A 15,315-nucleotide genomic window follows, 5' to 3' on the forward strand; every position below is an offset into this window, starting at 1 on the left:
AACCAGAGAATGTTAATAATTAGAGAAGGCGCAAATGTTAAAAAGTACTAAATTGAGATTTTCACAAGAAGGAACATCGAAAAATACAACTTCGAATCTTTTGAAATACACCACGCAATGATCGAAACGCAAAAAAATGTTATAAATAGACACAAAGAATGTTCTTAAATGCATTGAGCGCTTGCTCATTAACATTTGCATATTACCAAAATATCATGACTTTTGTAATTTTAAATACACCTTTAAATTATATCGGTTAAAGCCCCAGAGTTTACAATAAAATGGGTAATTAATAGATAAATTCTTCAACTCATATTTGCGCGTTGCATGAACAATATCTAATAGGCAAAGGATAGCAATAAAACAGTGGCTAAGCGGCGGTGATTTCGCTTTACGGTGGCTCAGGTCGTAAGCGTGAAGAAGTTAAGGTCAATCCGAATATGAGCATATAAGTTCGAATCCTAAACCTCATGCAACTTCAATTTTAATTTAATTGTTTATTTTATTAATTGGAATCTTAACATATCTCAATTCAATTACATTAATAGCTTATTTTACTTCCTGAGATAATTAAAAAATATTCCAGGAAAATATGTTCATATGTTTAGGTTTATTAAATATTCCCTAATTTATGCGTATTTACACAAATTAACATTCTCTGATTAAACCTTGGTTGCACCAAATTTTAGCTTAACACTTCGTTAAAAAAACACGCAATTGATGTTATATTTATTTGAGATGTATTTATATTATATAATATAACTTGAGAGCCTCCATATTAATTTGCGAGTATTTTCATGTTTTTCATTCTTAATGAAAAGAGAAAGCGCAAGTGTTAGCTGTACTAAAATGTAATTACGATGAAGGAACATCGAAAACGCGCAAGTTCGAAAATAAAATTTCACCATCCTATCAATTTTCGCAACGAACTACACCACTCTCTAAGCAAAATGTATATAGGTACATACATATGCACAGATGTTCTTTGGTATGCGCATAAACAAAAATTGAAATAATATAAACGAAAGTAATTTACTTCTGACAAAAAAATATAAATAATGAGGGAAATAAAATGAAAATAGAATTCAAATATCATTTAATAAAAAAGAGTTATAAAAATAAAAAAGGAGTATATAAAAATATCTGTTAGGATTTGAACTTCTCTGTTTGCGCCTTTTCTATTTATTAACATTCTCTGCTTCCACCATAATATCTATATCCGGTAACTGCTTTCGCTATAGTCCTTATTACTAAATAATACCAACAGATGGCGCACGTGCTCTTTCCTTTTGCAAAAGTAAATGTGCAAGCAATTTTTGCATAGCTCGCTCTCATCCTTTGAGATTCTGGGTATTATTAAAAAATCTTCATAAAAAATGCTATTTTTATACCCTGATTTAAGTTTGCCACAAATTTTGTAACACCCAGAAGGAAATGTTCAAGACCCTATATAATGTGTATGTAAATGATCTGCATGACGAGCTGAGTCGATTTAGCCATGTCCGTCTGTTTGTATATACGCGAACTAGTCCCTCAGTTTTTGAGATATCGATCTGAAATTTTGCGTACGTTCGTTTCTCCTTATAAAGCTTCTCATTTGTCGGAATCGTCGATATCGGACCACTATAGCATATAGCTGTCATACATACTGAACGCTCGGAATGAAGTGCTTGCATGGAAAAGTTTTTCATTTGACGAGATATATTCACGAAATTTGGAATGGACTATTACCTAAGAGAATAATGCAATATCCGAAGAAATTGTTCGGATCAAATAACTCTCCAATATAATAATAGTTCTTATATTTACATCCACATATGTATCGCGATAGTTGATTTGTTTTTCGTTGTGCACCCTTAATCAGGGACGTCGTCCAGGACGCCAAGAACATACATTGGTATTAGGCAGTAATGGTCAGCATTCGTTTTAAATTAGATGTGGTAATATAATGAATTTTTCAAATTCTTAGCCCTTGTGCTTAGGTATTTTATTATTGCATTTGTGCTTGAGTGCATATGTAGCACATATAACAAATATTGTATGCAGACTCAATATTAGTAACTGATGGTGGTCATGAGTGTACGCTTTTGTTGTTCGTAGGTGCATTATACTTTAGTTGTTGTATGTAAGTGCAAGAAACTACTTCCATTTGTGTGTATAAAATTTCATATTCGCTAATCTTATAATTTCTTGCCAGCCGCTGCAATTAATGCCAAGAGGATCCAGCTCATTTGAGTCTTCGGACTCGAATCATTATGCCGAACGCTTGCATGTGTGTTCGAGTAACGTAGTTATGCCCACATTCCGTTTAAGAAACTTGGCTTCCAGTCAGGCTGGACGACTTCTGCTCGCTTTTGTGTGTCCGTCTGTGCTGTTGGCTGGCGTCAGTTGTCCAAAGGTCCGCAGGCTGAAATTGTAAATCACATTTTTGCCATTTTGTCTAATGCCAAAGCGTCGTGTGTGGATATTTATTTATGGAATTTGTATTGTCTACTTTGCTTTGCAATTTTATTTATGTATTTGATGCATATATATTTATATAGATTTGTGTGCGACTTCAAATGATTTTTAAAATTTTGGCATAAATTTGCTTTATGCAGAAGTCGCATATAAAAGTTGCGCAATTGCCAGCAGTACTAAATTATGCTTTCAATTTACGCGTTTTATATAAATCATACACATATGTACATGCATACCAATGTAAGCGCAGAAATGAGGTTAAGCATTTAAGCACATCGCCAGTGCATTCACACACGAAAATATTCATATCTCTACCAGCCTATTTTAGTTTCTGTTGCAAAATCCAAATGGCATGTATGTGCTTTCTTAGTATATGCACCATATAATTACACAGTTTGCACATTTACAAGTGGCGAGTGGTTATTTAATGAGCAATCCCAGTCTATTGCGACAAGCAAAGCTTTTCTGTCCACTGCAGCGTGAAAAATAAGCAGTTAACATAATTAAATTTCCATTAAAGTTTAACAAAATGCCTGACGTAAAACTTTTAGACACACGATGTTGCTTAATGACGAAAGTTTCAAGCATAACATAACATAGGCAATAAAAGTCTATAACTCGCTAATATGCATATTTGTTGTTTTTAGTGTAGTAGTGTAGTTTCTGACCCAATTCACAGCTTTCTCTTCTACTAATTTCTCTACTATGTCAACATATTCATATATTTTTACATGCTCATTTGCCCTTTGATCAGATTAGCAAATTTGAAAAGCCTTAAACATTTAAATCTATTCACAGTATACCGTTTACCGTTATCAGAAATTCACTACATTATTTCAATCTTGGTAGATTTTTGAAAATTTGTTCAGGATAGTTGCAGTATTATGGCAATAAGTATTACATATTTTTCATGTTTGCACCAGACCCGTATAAATTCTTTTGTTTCAGTTTTGCTAAAGCTGGACAATGATTGAGAAAGTTTCTGAAGGTTTCCCCCTCACATTCTTCTTTACAGACGTGTTTACGCTATTTGAGTCTGGAAAGAAAATGAAGTCTCACATTTGGAGTTTTCAATTTTCTGCTAAATAGTTACCAAAATAAATTTTTGTAGATCTACTAGTCTATGCGTGGCTCACGAGCCTACAGGACTAACCTATCTTATTATATATATGGTATTACGGAAACCTCATAGATGTTGCATGTATGTACGAGTATATATTTTCGAATAAATAATCTTACTTCTACAGAGTATCTTAGAAAATTGTTTTTAAACTTTAATATTTTCCTTTTGTAATGCAATTACAACCTCAATACAATTATACCTTTCATAGGTTATTCTTAGAGAAATATCAGTGCATGCCAACACATTCGACAAAGAACATATTAATAAAAAATATGGAAATGAAACTTGGCTTGAGAATGAATATGCCACAAAGATCATATACAGTACGAGTATGTCAAGAAAATGGTACTTAGAAGAATGCTTATACTTTCTTTAGGCTGCAGTTTTCAACGTGGCGCATTAAAATCGCATTAAAAACGTATACCGCAGTACATACCAACTGATTTGCCTTATTTGTTTTTCACCTTCAAAATATTTTATTTAAATTCTAATAATAGAGCTCCATCAGGATAATATTTAGATTCTTCAGTAAGTTTTTCAAACAGAATATATTTGAGTTTCAAAGGCAATTGGCTAGAAATGTGATCAGCATCTAATTTGCGCCCTTTTCTTTACACTCAAAGCTTCAACCCAACCGAAGTGTGTTGAGTCAATCCATAAGAAGTGCTGGGGATATTGGAATCTCTTTTATACTGATCTGATGATTATCTAACATAACTTTCTTAGCCCGTCGATATATTCGACCGCTTGAACTATATTACTGCCGTTATCTGTAGAATAAAAGTTCTAAAATTTTGGCAACATTTCATACTTTTTCTATCGTAGTATAAAATTTAAATAAACGATTTTGCTTTGTAGAACGCAACACTATGATATTTTGTCATAGTATTCGATTGGAAAAATGTGAACCTTATTGCTTTTTGCATACTTTTAATTAAGATACTCACAGAAGAAATCATAATCAAGCTTAATGCCTCCTCTCATATCATGTTGAAATTAAAAAAGAAAACTCTGAGTGCTACAAATCAAAAGTTTTGTTGTTAAACTATTGGCTAAACTGTTAGCTGTTCTCTTATAAAGTATTCCTTTTTAAACTAAATTTGTCATTAGCTTTAAAAACCTATTTATTATTTATTGTTTCTGTTGTTTTTTCTTTATAATAATATGAGATTGTAATCATTTAATTCCTTTATATACCTATCTAACTCATGGATACAGTTCTATATGTTTTTATGTGAAGACTGTTATTTAAAAATTATAAAAAAAATGTGCAACACTATATCATACTACATTGATAGAAATATTTTTCTCAGTTTTATTTTGTTTTTACTCATGGATATTTCGCTATGATTTCTAAACACTGTATTTGAGTACCGTTTCAATTATGGGCAAAACAACCAGTGGTAACGATTGTTATTGCATTCATGAATTCCAAAGTTTTTAGCGACTCATCAATTAATAATCACATGGTCCAGAAGTAAAATATTTGTTATTGTTGATAGAATGCCCTTCAAAAGTCAAACAGGTCGCTCAGTCACTTCACGCACTCGCTCCACTCTACACGACGTACGCCAAATTACGCGCCAAAACTCAAACTACAGCTAACTATAAGAAACTCCAAAGAGAATACATGAAAAAATCGAACGCCTGAATTTTGTCCTGCGTGCTAAAAGTTTATTATTTTACTTATTGGGAATGTTAAATAAATTGTTTTACAAAACTGTTAATTTCTTCAAATTGTGTTAAATTTTTTCGACTACGACTGTTCTAAGCCCCTGTTTTCTGTGTTTTCAAAAAATTCCGACCACGGTACGCGTTATGTAATTTTTCAACCACATTTTTTGGAAGAAGTGACTTTTTCATTGAATAAAATTACTTGCTTCCCTCTGTTGACGATTCTCAATTTTTTACTGACCAATTGACAAAATTTAATTGCGAAATTAATTTAACGTAAATTGCAAGTATAACGAAGTAACTATATGTTTAAGATAATTCCACGTGCCGATCATTTTTCCTGTGCAACATTTTACAATTGTGATTAAGTAAAAAAGTAAATATATTCGATTAATGTTTGTTAATTTGTTAATTAATTATTGAGTTCCCGCGATTGCGTCGTTTAAAAAAATCCTTTATTAAAAAGTGTTCGATCGAGGTGAGTGTTAAAAACAGCTAAAAGTGTTGTGAAAATGTGTGTAAAATGAAAAATATATTGTAATTTTTTTTGGACCGATCACATTTAATAAAATAAGTGAGCCATTGGTATTTGGGAATTTCATTGAGCAGACTTTGAGAGCAAGCCTTCGCTGTTAAGTACTCCGAACTACTGCGATCGCCCCTGTTAAGACTCTATACCGAATTTAAATTGTAAAATTGTTTCGCAACAAATGCTGCAGCAACATTACTATTTATGTTGCTTATGTGTGGAAATACTCGCCTATATTAAAAAGGAATAACAAAAAATTACCACACTTGTTTGGATTTTAATTGATTTTATTAACCGGCAGTTTTCACCACTCGACCGCCGTCTAGTTCAATGACCGCTGTACTTCTCCTACCCGTGACAACAACTATTTGAAGATGTTTTTACACCTCACGTAAATATGATTCGGGTCCTTTGAGTTACTTTTTATAGGGATTGCTATTGTTGCTGTTTCAGCTCGCTAAGCGCTCACCTATTCGAACTTAAAATTATTTTGATTGTCCAACCGTCCCTCAGTTGCTTTTGTATGTTCCTCAAGCTTGTCTGGGAATATATATTAAATATAATTTTTTCAAAAATTTTTACTGACCGTGTCTAAATAACTTGTTTATTTCTTATATGAAATATAGAAAATTATAGACTTTCACGTAACATTTTTCGCAACCGAATTTTTATGCCGAAAAAACTTTGAACAACAAAATTTCAAAGCAGCAAAGAAATTTTGCCAACGACTTTGTCTAAATGCGGTTGAAAGAAATTTCGCTGATATTCGCTTTTGACTTTCCTTTGGACTTTTGGCTGCCGACGGTAATAGACGACGGGCTGCTGCCGTATTTGCCGCAAGTATATTTTCTGGATTTACAGCATTTATTTGCTGTAAAGTGAACAAAACGAAGAATTTTTAAATAAATCTGAAGACGTAAGTTAAATGAATTACTGCAAATTTTTTTCCCAAGTTCCAATAGATTATTGCATGTATGGTATTGCCAATTGTTAAGGCGCGAAAATATTGCAGGAATTAGCGGTCATCGACTGGAAATCGCACATATTTACATATATAAATGTGAAATTTCCAATTAGATTATGGCTGAGCATCCGATTTGCTGTCAGACTTAGTAGACATTTCCACGTACGACAATTAAAATCTTTCAACAGCAAATATATTCTTCTGTAGCTAATTTCTAAGTGACAACCCTTTTTTAGGCGCTAAAATTGACAAAATTTGTGAAAATTATTGAAAAACAGACAGTTAGGCTTTCGCACCCTAAACTGCATATAAGATAGGAAACTATAAAGGAACAACACATGGCTTTGCATTAAGTCCACCATTTTGAAGGTGCAGTTAAATAATTTTATATAATACATAAATTGTTGGACAAAGTGTTGTTGAGGCCTGAAATCCTAAAATATGGTATGTATATCATAAAGAACTACTAGGTTTTGCTATATTTGCTTTGGAAAATACCAAATGTGGTTTACATTTTCAGATTCAAAGAGATTTAAAAGATATATTTTTATTCGCGAAATTTCAATATGTAATATTATATAAATACATATAAGACTTGAGGAAATACTTGTATGCGTAGGTACGAAGAGAAAAATATGAAAAGTACAGTGCTGGCAATAACCTTGCATTGAATGCTATTTTGCAAATTCAGAATAAGTTATAAGCTAAAAAATTTTTCATTTGATACCCTGAACAGGGTATGTTAACTTTACCACGGAGTTTGTAACATTTAGAAGGAAACGTTGGAAATCCTAGAAAATAGATATGTATTTATATAAATAATCAGTGCCGATATTCGTCTCTACGTCTACATGTCTGCCTTTCTGTCTACATATACGCAAACTAGCCCTCAGTTTTTAAGAAATCGATTTGAATTTTTGCACACATTCCTTTCGATTGGAGAGCTTTTTCATTTGATGAGATGTCGTCAGGAAATTTGGCATGGATTATCGCGTGAATATTGTTCAAGCCAATGCTACAGCCCCCGAAAGTGTTCAGATCGGACCACTATAGGATATATCCTCCATGCAAACTGACCGAACAAAATCAGGACCTTCTATGGAAACTTTTTCATTAGTGAAGTGTATATAGCTGCGGCTTATTTTTATAAATTGGTTGTTTTTGAAGCATTGTTCATCCAACTTAATACTTTTATGGCTGTCGTGGTAGGCGTGTGCCATTTTCGATTCTTGACCTTGACCTTACATATCATTCACTTGCAAAAACTGACATTTTTTTATATTATAACTCATTAAGTAATTTATATTCCAGTAAAGATCTCTACTTCGTACAAATATCTTAATTGCCAGACTGATAACTGAACTTTTCGGACAATTCATGAGAATTGCTAAATACAACAAAAATCTATATACTGATTCCGCAAATTAGTCCTGTTTCCTATATATATCGGCATAATATCGTTAAAACAACAACAACATGATGTTATCCTGTGCACAAATCAACAAGCTCCTTTATCCCAACGCGACAGGCGGAATAACTACCATAGCGCCAGCAACTTCGAGCGCACCACAGTCGATGGGCGCGCCATCTAGTGGAGCACCGAGTGAAACACAAAGTGAAATTTCATCGGCAGATAGTGATTGGAGTGATATCAGGGCAATTGCATTGAAATTGGGCGTAGCCAATCCAGATGACTTACATACGGAGCGTTTCAAAGTCGATCGTCAAAAGTTAGAACAAATGCTGAAGGGTGAGTGAACGGAAAACAAGAACGAAAAAAGCTGAAGTTAACTAACCTCATTTTGCTTTTGCTTATAGAAGATAGTATGGTTGAGGGCATGAATGGCGCTGAATATTTCTTCGAGAGTGTAAGCTGAAACTTTAGTTATATGTGTTGGGGTGATTTACTTTCTGAGTCAAAATTTCGTATGCATTTTAGGTTATGAAGTCCACTGAGACCTACATTAGCTGGCCGTGCCGCCTCAAAATTGGCGCTAAAAGCAAAAAGGGTAAAAATCAGTATAAAAATTTTGGAAAAAGCATATATAAATTTGAAAAATATCATCCTAGATCCCCATGTTCGCATTCTTGGACGTGCCGAGGAAGTACAAAAGGCCAAAGAGCGTGTGCTGGCAAATTTGGATTCAAGAGTATGATTTCTGAAATGATTTGAATTTTTATAAAATTAGTTTACCGCTATCGTATTAACACTACTCTACCTTTCTTAGGGCACTCGCGTAATTATGAAAATGGATGTATCCTATACAGATCACTCATATATTATTGGACGTGGCGGCAATAATATAAAGCGTATTATGGAAGATACTGCAACACATATACATTTTCCTGATTCGAATCGTTCGAATCCAACGGAGAAATCAAATCAGGTTTCCCTATGCGGATCGCTTGAGGGTGTTGAGCGTGCACGCGCTTTGGTTCGCCTCTCAACGCCATTGCTAATCTCATTTGAATTGCCCATCTTAGCTCCGGGTCGCCCACAGCCCGATCATGATACACCTTACGTAAAGATGGTCGAAACAAAGTATAATGTGCAAGTGAGTGATCAACGGCAGGCAAATGGTCTCTGCAAATGGTAAACTCTAATATGTTATCCTTCAGGTTATCTTTTCGTCTCGTCCTAAACTCCATTCTTCGTTGGTGCTGGTCAAGGGTTCTGAAAAGGAGGCCACTAAAGTACAGGATGCAACACAGTTGTTAATTAATTTCTCTTGCGAAAATATAGCTGTGAGTTCAGATCATATATATGACTGTATATAACTTGACTTTTTTTTTTGTTTTTTTTTTTGGTGTTCAAAAACTGTCTTTTATATTTCTGCAGAACCAGATTCTGGTGCAGATGCAGTTGGAGATATCGCCACAGCATCATGAAATTGTTAAGGGCAAAAATAACTCGAATTTGTTAGGAATCATGGAGCGTACGAAGACTAAGGTGAGCATTTGTGGTACACCGGTTGTTGGAAATGCTTGAAAGTCTTCTATTTATAGATTATTTTTCCTGATCTCTCGGACTTGAATGTTAAACCTTTAAAAAAATCTCAAGTGACCATTACTGGAACTATCGCCGGCGTCTATAAAGCACGCCAACAATTGCTTGTAAGTAAGAAAAAAAAGATATCTTTTCAACCTCCAACTCACTTTTGACCCACTTTCTATAAAGGGTAACCTGCCAATAGCCTTGATTTTTGATTTTCCGGACAGTCAAAACAATGCCTCTGAAATAATAGGCCTCAGCACAAAATATGGCGTCTACATTTCATTGCGTCAAAAGCAAAGACAAAGCACTTTGGCCATTGTTGTGAAGGGTGTCGAGAAATTTATTGGTAGGCAACATTTTTCTATTAATCCAGTTTTCAAAATGTCTCTCTAATACCGTAATTGTTTTTGTGATAGACAAAATTTACGAAGCGCGTCAGGAGATTTTGCATCTCAGCACGCCACTTTTACAAGCGGCTATTCCAGAGAGCTATTTCGCGCCGAGAGATAATGAGCTAAATATTAGCTATCGCACGATGTTGACTTCACTGCTGGCTGGCTACCCGGATAGCCCCAAGACACCTAGCCTGCTAACGGCGCAACTGCAGATGTCACCGTATGGCATCAATAGCCAACTAAATAACAACAATAATTTATTGGTCAACAACAACAACAGAAACGATAGCAATAACAACAGCAAATCATATCCGCCGGGCTTTGGTGTTTGCACACCAACTAACGTCTGTCCACCCACTCAAAAGTACGTGACAATGCACAACAACAGCTTTAATCGCCAGCTGCCGAACCACAGTAATAATTACTTGCAAGTAAACTCGCCGAATGCTCCGCCACAGCGCACTCAGCAGATCAATTTGCATCAACAGCAACAAATATCGCCGCGCAATAGCTGTCACAACACCAGCGGCTACCAGAGCTTCAGCAGTAGTACAAATTCCTTGGAACAAGTTTATCCACCCTATGGTGGAGGCACTAACGGCGGCGGTGGAGGAGGCAGTAATCGATTGGTGGCGCCAAATTGTGAGTTGAACTCGCGTGGCCAGTACTCGCCCGACTCAACCTATAGCAGCGAAGCTGGCTGTGGACGTGTGGGTCGGCGCTCAAGTGACGGCGTCTTATTGGGGTTAGGAGCTTCTGGCCCGCTTGGCGGACCGCTTTTGCCAGGCAGTGCCGAGAGTTACCGCAACTTGCATTACGAATTGAAGGTATGTTTATAGTAAATATAATTGTTGCTTCCACAGCCGTTCATAATTTCAATTATAGCAAAATCGCGTCTTTGATTTCGATATGAAGCGCGCCATGGGATTCAAAGCAATGGAGCGCCCACCGATAAGCGGCGAATTGCGTACGCCTACCCCGAATTGGGCTGGCATGGCTTTGAGCCGCACTTCGCCGGGCGTTATAGAGAGTGTCGACGACAATTTATGGCCTCGCAACGTGCACGGCATGAACTTTAACGGTGGCGCTGGTGCAAGCGGTGCACCGATATCTCCTTATGCGCTAGGTGTTACAGTTGGCTTGATGGATGCTACCCCGACAAATCGGCGACTTAAGTTGTCCCAACATAAGGACATACATACGCTTTTGACAAGCCTTGGCTTGGAGCACTATATAAGTAAGCCTTTTCTATTCAAAATTTGATTAAGGACAAAGTACAATTGTATTTTAATTTTTTTTTTTTAATATCTAACACTTTTAGAGACCTTCGTAACCAATGAAATTGATCTTGAAATGTTCACTACCTTAAATGAGGAGAATTTACTGGAATTGGGCATAACCGCTTTCGGTGCGCGCCGAAAGCTGCTCTTGGCGATTAACACTTTGCAAGCCAATGAGGCCACTCAGGCAGCCATGCCCATTATTTCGGCAGCGCAATCGAACAACTCATCGCCACGCTTCTCCGGCTCAGCCGCACCAGGTGCCGAGCGGCGTCCGTCAAATCAATGGTAGAGCAAAGCTCAATTAGAAAAAAAAAATTTTTTTTGTATAACAAAATGTGAAATAATTTCAAATTATATATAAATTAGAAACGCTCGAAGAGTGCCCAGGTCATACCATTCCATATTTAGAATTAAAATATTTATTACAATGCTTCTCTAGAATTAGTTTGCATGCTAATCTGTAATTTGTAAGCTTCTTTACTTTAATCATTCTACACTTGAAACTGCATTGCCGATAACAACCACGCCTTTTTAACATTTAAACGTCCAACTAACGACACTGAGCAAATGACGGCATGTGTTAGGCAAATGAATACAAAGTGAATATGCAAAATGGCGCTCGAGTGTAATTGATTCAGTGACTGTTCAATCAAAACTTAACTGCGGGACATTTAAGCGTCCTTTCAAGCGAAGAATGTGAAACAGAAAGGATTCTTCTTGACTTATACTCGTATTTGTAGGCAGAATAAATTGAAAGCTAAGAATCAAGTTGCCCAATCACTCGCCCACGCCCATTTTGCTGGAATATATGCAGCAGCGCTGTTGAGACGTATTAAAAGCGGTCTTATTTTACTTTACAATCGTTTTATATTTATTATTTTTCTATTTATTAATTATTTGAATATTTATTGAGTAGTTAGAAAAACACAGAAAAATGTTAAAACCCCAAAAGAAGATGAAACATAAAAAAAAATGTATTTATATAATTATTATGAAATTTTGCATGCCTAACTTGTGTGTTGTCATAGTATTTAACTAATAATCGAAATTTATACAACCGAAAAAGAAAAAAAAAAAACCAACATGATATTATATAACAAAGTGAATTAAAAAATTAAAGTTAGTCCAAGTGAAATTGAGTGCGAAAAGTTTGCATAAAACTAAGAAAAATTATTGAAAATATATGCAAAAAAAAAAGATAACAGATAAACTAAAAATACGAAAATTTTCTCAAAAATATTTAAAGAAATAAACCCCACTGAAAGTAATTATGAACATCATAACTTCGTCCAACCAAAATCAAATAAATGAATAATTGCGCCGCATTAGAATCTGTTGTCTTTAATTATTTTACTTAGAATATTAGCTCTATATCGTCACCTAAAATGCAAAATTGCAAATTTCATACGTTTACAAAGGCGAAACAAATACGGTATGAAAAAGAAACCACGCATTAGGTTGGGTAAAAAAACGATTGAAACAAATTTTGGCTTCTTACTCTGAAAAATTGGTTGATAGACACCTTTAAGAAAGTTTCTCCAAGTATGAGCTCATAATTTTTACGGGAAAGTCTTGTTGCTTATCATCAGATAGTAATATATGTCTCGCTTCCAACTACTTGAAAACATATTTTGTAGGAAATTGAATGCTCTACAAAATGGTCGCTTACGGTTTTTTCGTAAACTCATCCATTTAAAAGATATTGACGGTGGAATTTGACTATTTTAATTCAAATTTGTTTTTTGTTTTTGAAATTGTCATTTACATAAAACTCTCGGGCATCAGCAAGGCTGGTAAATTATTTTTCTTGGTTGGTAGGACTGTCTATAACATTTGCCAGACGCTTAGCTCTTTGTCCAAAGACTTCATTATCTCCGAGTGACACGTGTTTTTGTAAACAACAAAAAGTGAATTTTTCGATTTTTACATTGGTTGATTTTGTTTGCCAAAAACTCGACTCATACCGTTTCGCAACCGCGCCGTTACGTGAGTTCTGGCTACTCAGCTCAATTCAAAATGTCAATGCGGGGATGCCGTTTTGAAATTATTGGGGAGATAAAAACCGAACCGAAGAAAGCCTTTAAGGCTATACTGAAAAAAGAATATTCCGACTGTTTAGAGAACTGGAAAAAGCATCTTACTTTTTGGTCACAGTAATATATGTTTTGATGTCGTGTAATCATTAAAAAAACTCAATTTCGAATATTTTGATGTTACGTTGTTATGCATTTTAAACAATAAATGCAACTCCGCCAAATAATGCTTTTCAATTCAATTTTAGGCACCTTATGTAGTATTACAAACAAGTTACAGCCCGTAACGAAGAAATAACGGCACAACAGCGTAATGTGTAATTCTTTATTCACATATTTATTTTGTTACTTAGTTTTTAGTTTATTTAAACCTAAACAAACATAAGACTGTTCGTTAACATTTATTATAATGTTTTTGCTATTATTGTAATAAACTTAAAAATTTATATTATGACTTACAGTGTAGTAATGGCTGTATATATATGTGCTACATACATACATACATAATAACTAGGGTATAAATTAGCCAATACATTACACTTTACATAGCCTTGATCGCACATATACATATGTATGCATATGTATATGTATGTACATACAATTCTCCTTTGCTTGCACATGTTTATCCATGTCCTGTTTTATAGGATATGATTAACTTATGCACTCTTGTATATGTATATGTATATATATATTTATATGCGTGCGTGGGTCTATCTTAATAGCTTACCATGATTTTTATTATATTATATATTTATAGTCTCTTTTAGTTTTAGCATTACTCAATAATATATCTTATGTGTTGCACAATTTTCATTTTTTATTGTTCATGTACTTCTTTTAGTATTATACCGATATTTTTTATACAATTTTTGGTTTTTTTTTTTTTAATGGTAGCACACAACATGGCGTTCATGAGTATGCCAATATTCTTCTTTTATGACAGGTGACATAATGCTATAACTTAAAATTTAATTTAAACATAAGCTTAAAAGGTTATATATACTTGCGAGTTTCAAGAAAATTTTGTTTTGCATATATATATCGAATGTAAAAGTATTTGAAGTAGTACTGGCAAATAGTTTCGGAGATATGAGCGTATTTGTTAGAATTTTATAAATAAGTTTAATTGTGATATCAAAAAAATCGTTTTTTTCCTGCATATTCAAAAAGATACATGTTTCAAGAATATGCTCTCAAAATTTCGTGTTGAAATCTGTTAAATTACGAAAATGAAAATTGTTCATTTAAAAAATAATTAGTAACAAAAAAAAATTAGCAAAAATCGATTTTTTTCGAAAGCTCATAGTTTTCGGAGTTGGCGAAGCAAATGTTTCCAAAATGGTTGAACCGATCGACTTCTAAGATATGGTATATTTGTCAGTTAATTTTCGAAGATTTTTTAGACTTCTGGAGGGTAAATTTTTTCACAAAAATCGATTTATTTCGTTGTTAACCAGCACTTTGACGAAAATCAAAATTTTGACTACTCCTTCAATCAGTGTCTGTATTCATCTATGGTAATAATAATTTTTTTTGGTTTTCGAATTTGAGATGATTTTAAGCCAAAGGATCTGCCTCACCGGTAAACATCTTATTGGAGGAAGTCCTCCTGGTGAAGTCCTCCAAGGAAATCCAAGATTTTTCTATATAAAATTTCGGTTATTAAAGTACATTAAAAGGTTACAGGTTTCATCGAGCCAAAAACGGCCTGTTTTCAATAATTTTTTTTTTCATATGAGAAATGAAATATTTTATGCAAAGATTTTCTTATTTACATTACAATTATTTTTATTACAAAAATTTTTAAGAATTTTCAAAAGAAAATATTAAAAACTCGGCCATTACGACGTCATTTTAGG

General features: G+C 34.2%; 1 protein-coding gene across 4 annotated transcripts; it reads left to right on the forward strand.

The window, feature by feature from the left end:
• The first annotated feature begins 5,127 nt into the window (after window positions 1–5,127).
• BicC (protein bicaudal C) lies at window positions 5,128–12,542 on the forward strand. 4 transcript variants are annotated; one of them, XM_036360142.2, is made up of 14 exons: window positions 5,128–5,735; window positions 6,413–6,702; window positions 8,062–8,500; window positions 8,569–8,618; window positions 8,690–8,759; window positions 8,821–8,900; window positions 8,979–9,305; window positions 9,370–9,495; window positions 9,590–9,700; window positions 9,757–9,864; window positions 9,929–10,091; window positions 10,162–10,967; window positions 11,026–11,377; window positions 11,462–12,542. In XM_036360142.2, exons 3-14 carry the CDS (start codon window positions 8,227–8,229, stop codon window positions 11,710–11,712), a joined length of 2,718 nt encoding a protein of 905 aa, XP_036216035.2. In that variant the 5' UTR covers window positions 5,128–5,735; window positions 6,413–6,702; window positions 8,062–8,226; the 3' UTR covers window positions 11,713–12,542. The 4 variants fall into 4 exon arrangements, with proteins under 4 accessions (XP_036216035.2, XP_036216036.2, XP_036216038.2 ...); XM_036360143.2 differs by lacking the exon at window positions 6,413–6,702; XM_036360145.2 differs by lacking the exon at window positions 5,128–5,735 and having other exon boundaries at window positions 6,335–6,702; window positions 9,596–9,700.
• Window positions 12,543–15,315: the final 2,773 nt, after the last annotated feature.

This window comes from Bactrocera oleae, chromosome 3, assembly GCF_042242935.1.
Source record: "Bactrocera oleae isolate idBacOlea1 chromosome 3, idBacOlea1, whole genome shotgun sequence".
Taxonomy (NCBI): domain Eukaryota; kingdom Metazoa; phylum Arthropoda; class Insecta; order Diptera; family Tephritidae; genus Bactrocera; species Bactrocera oleae.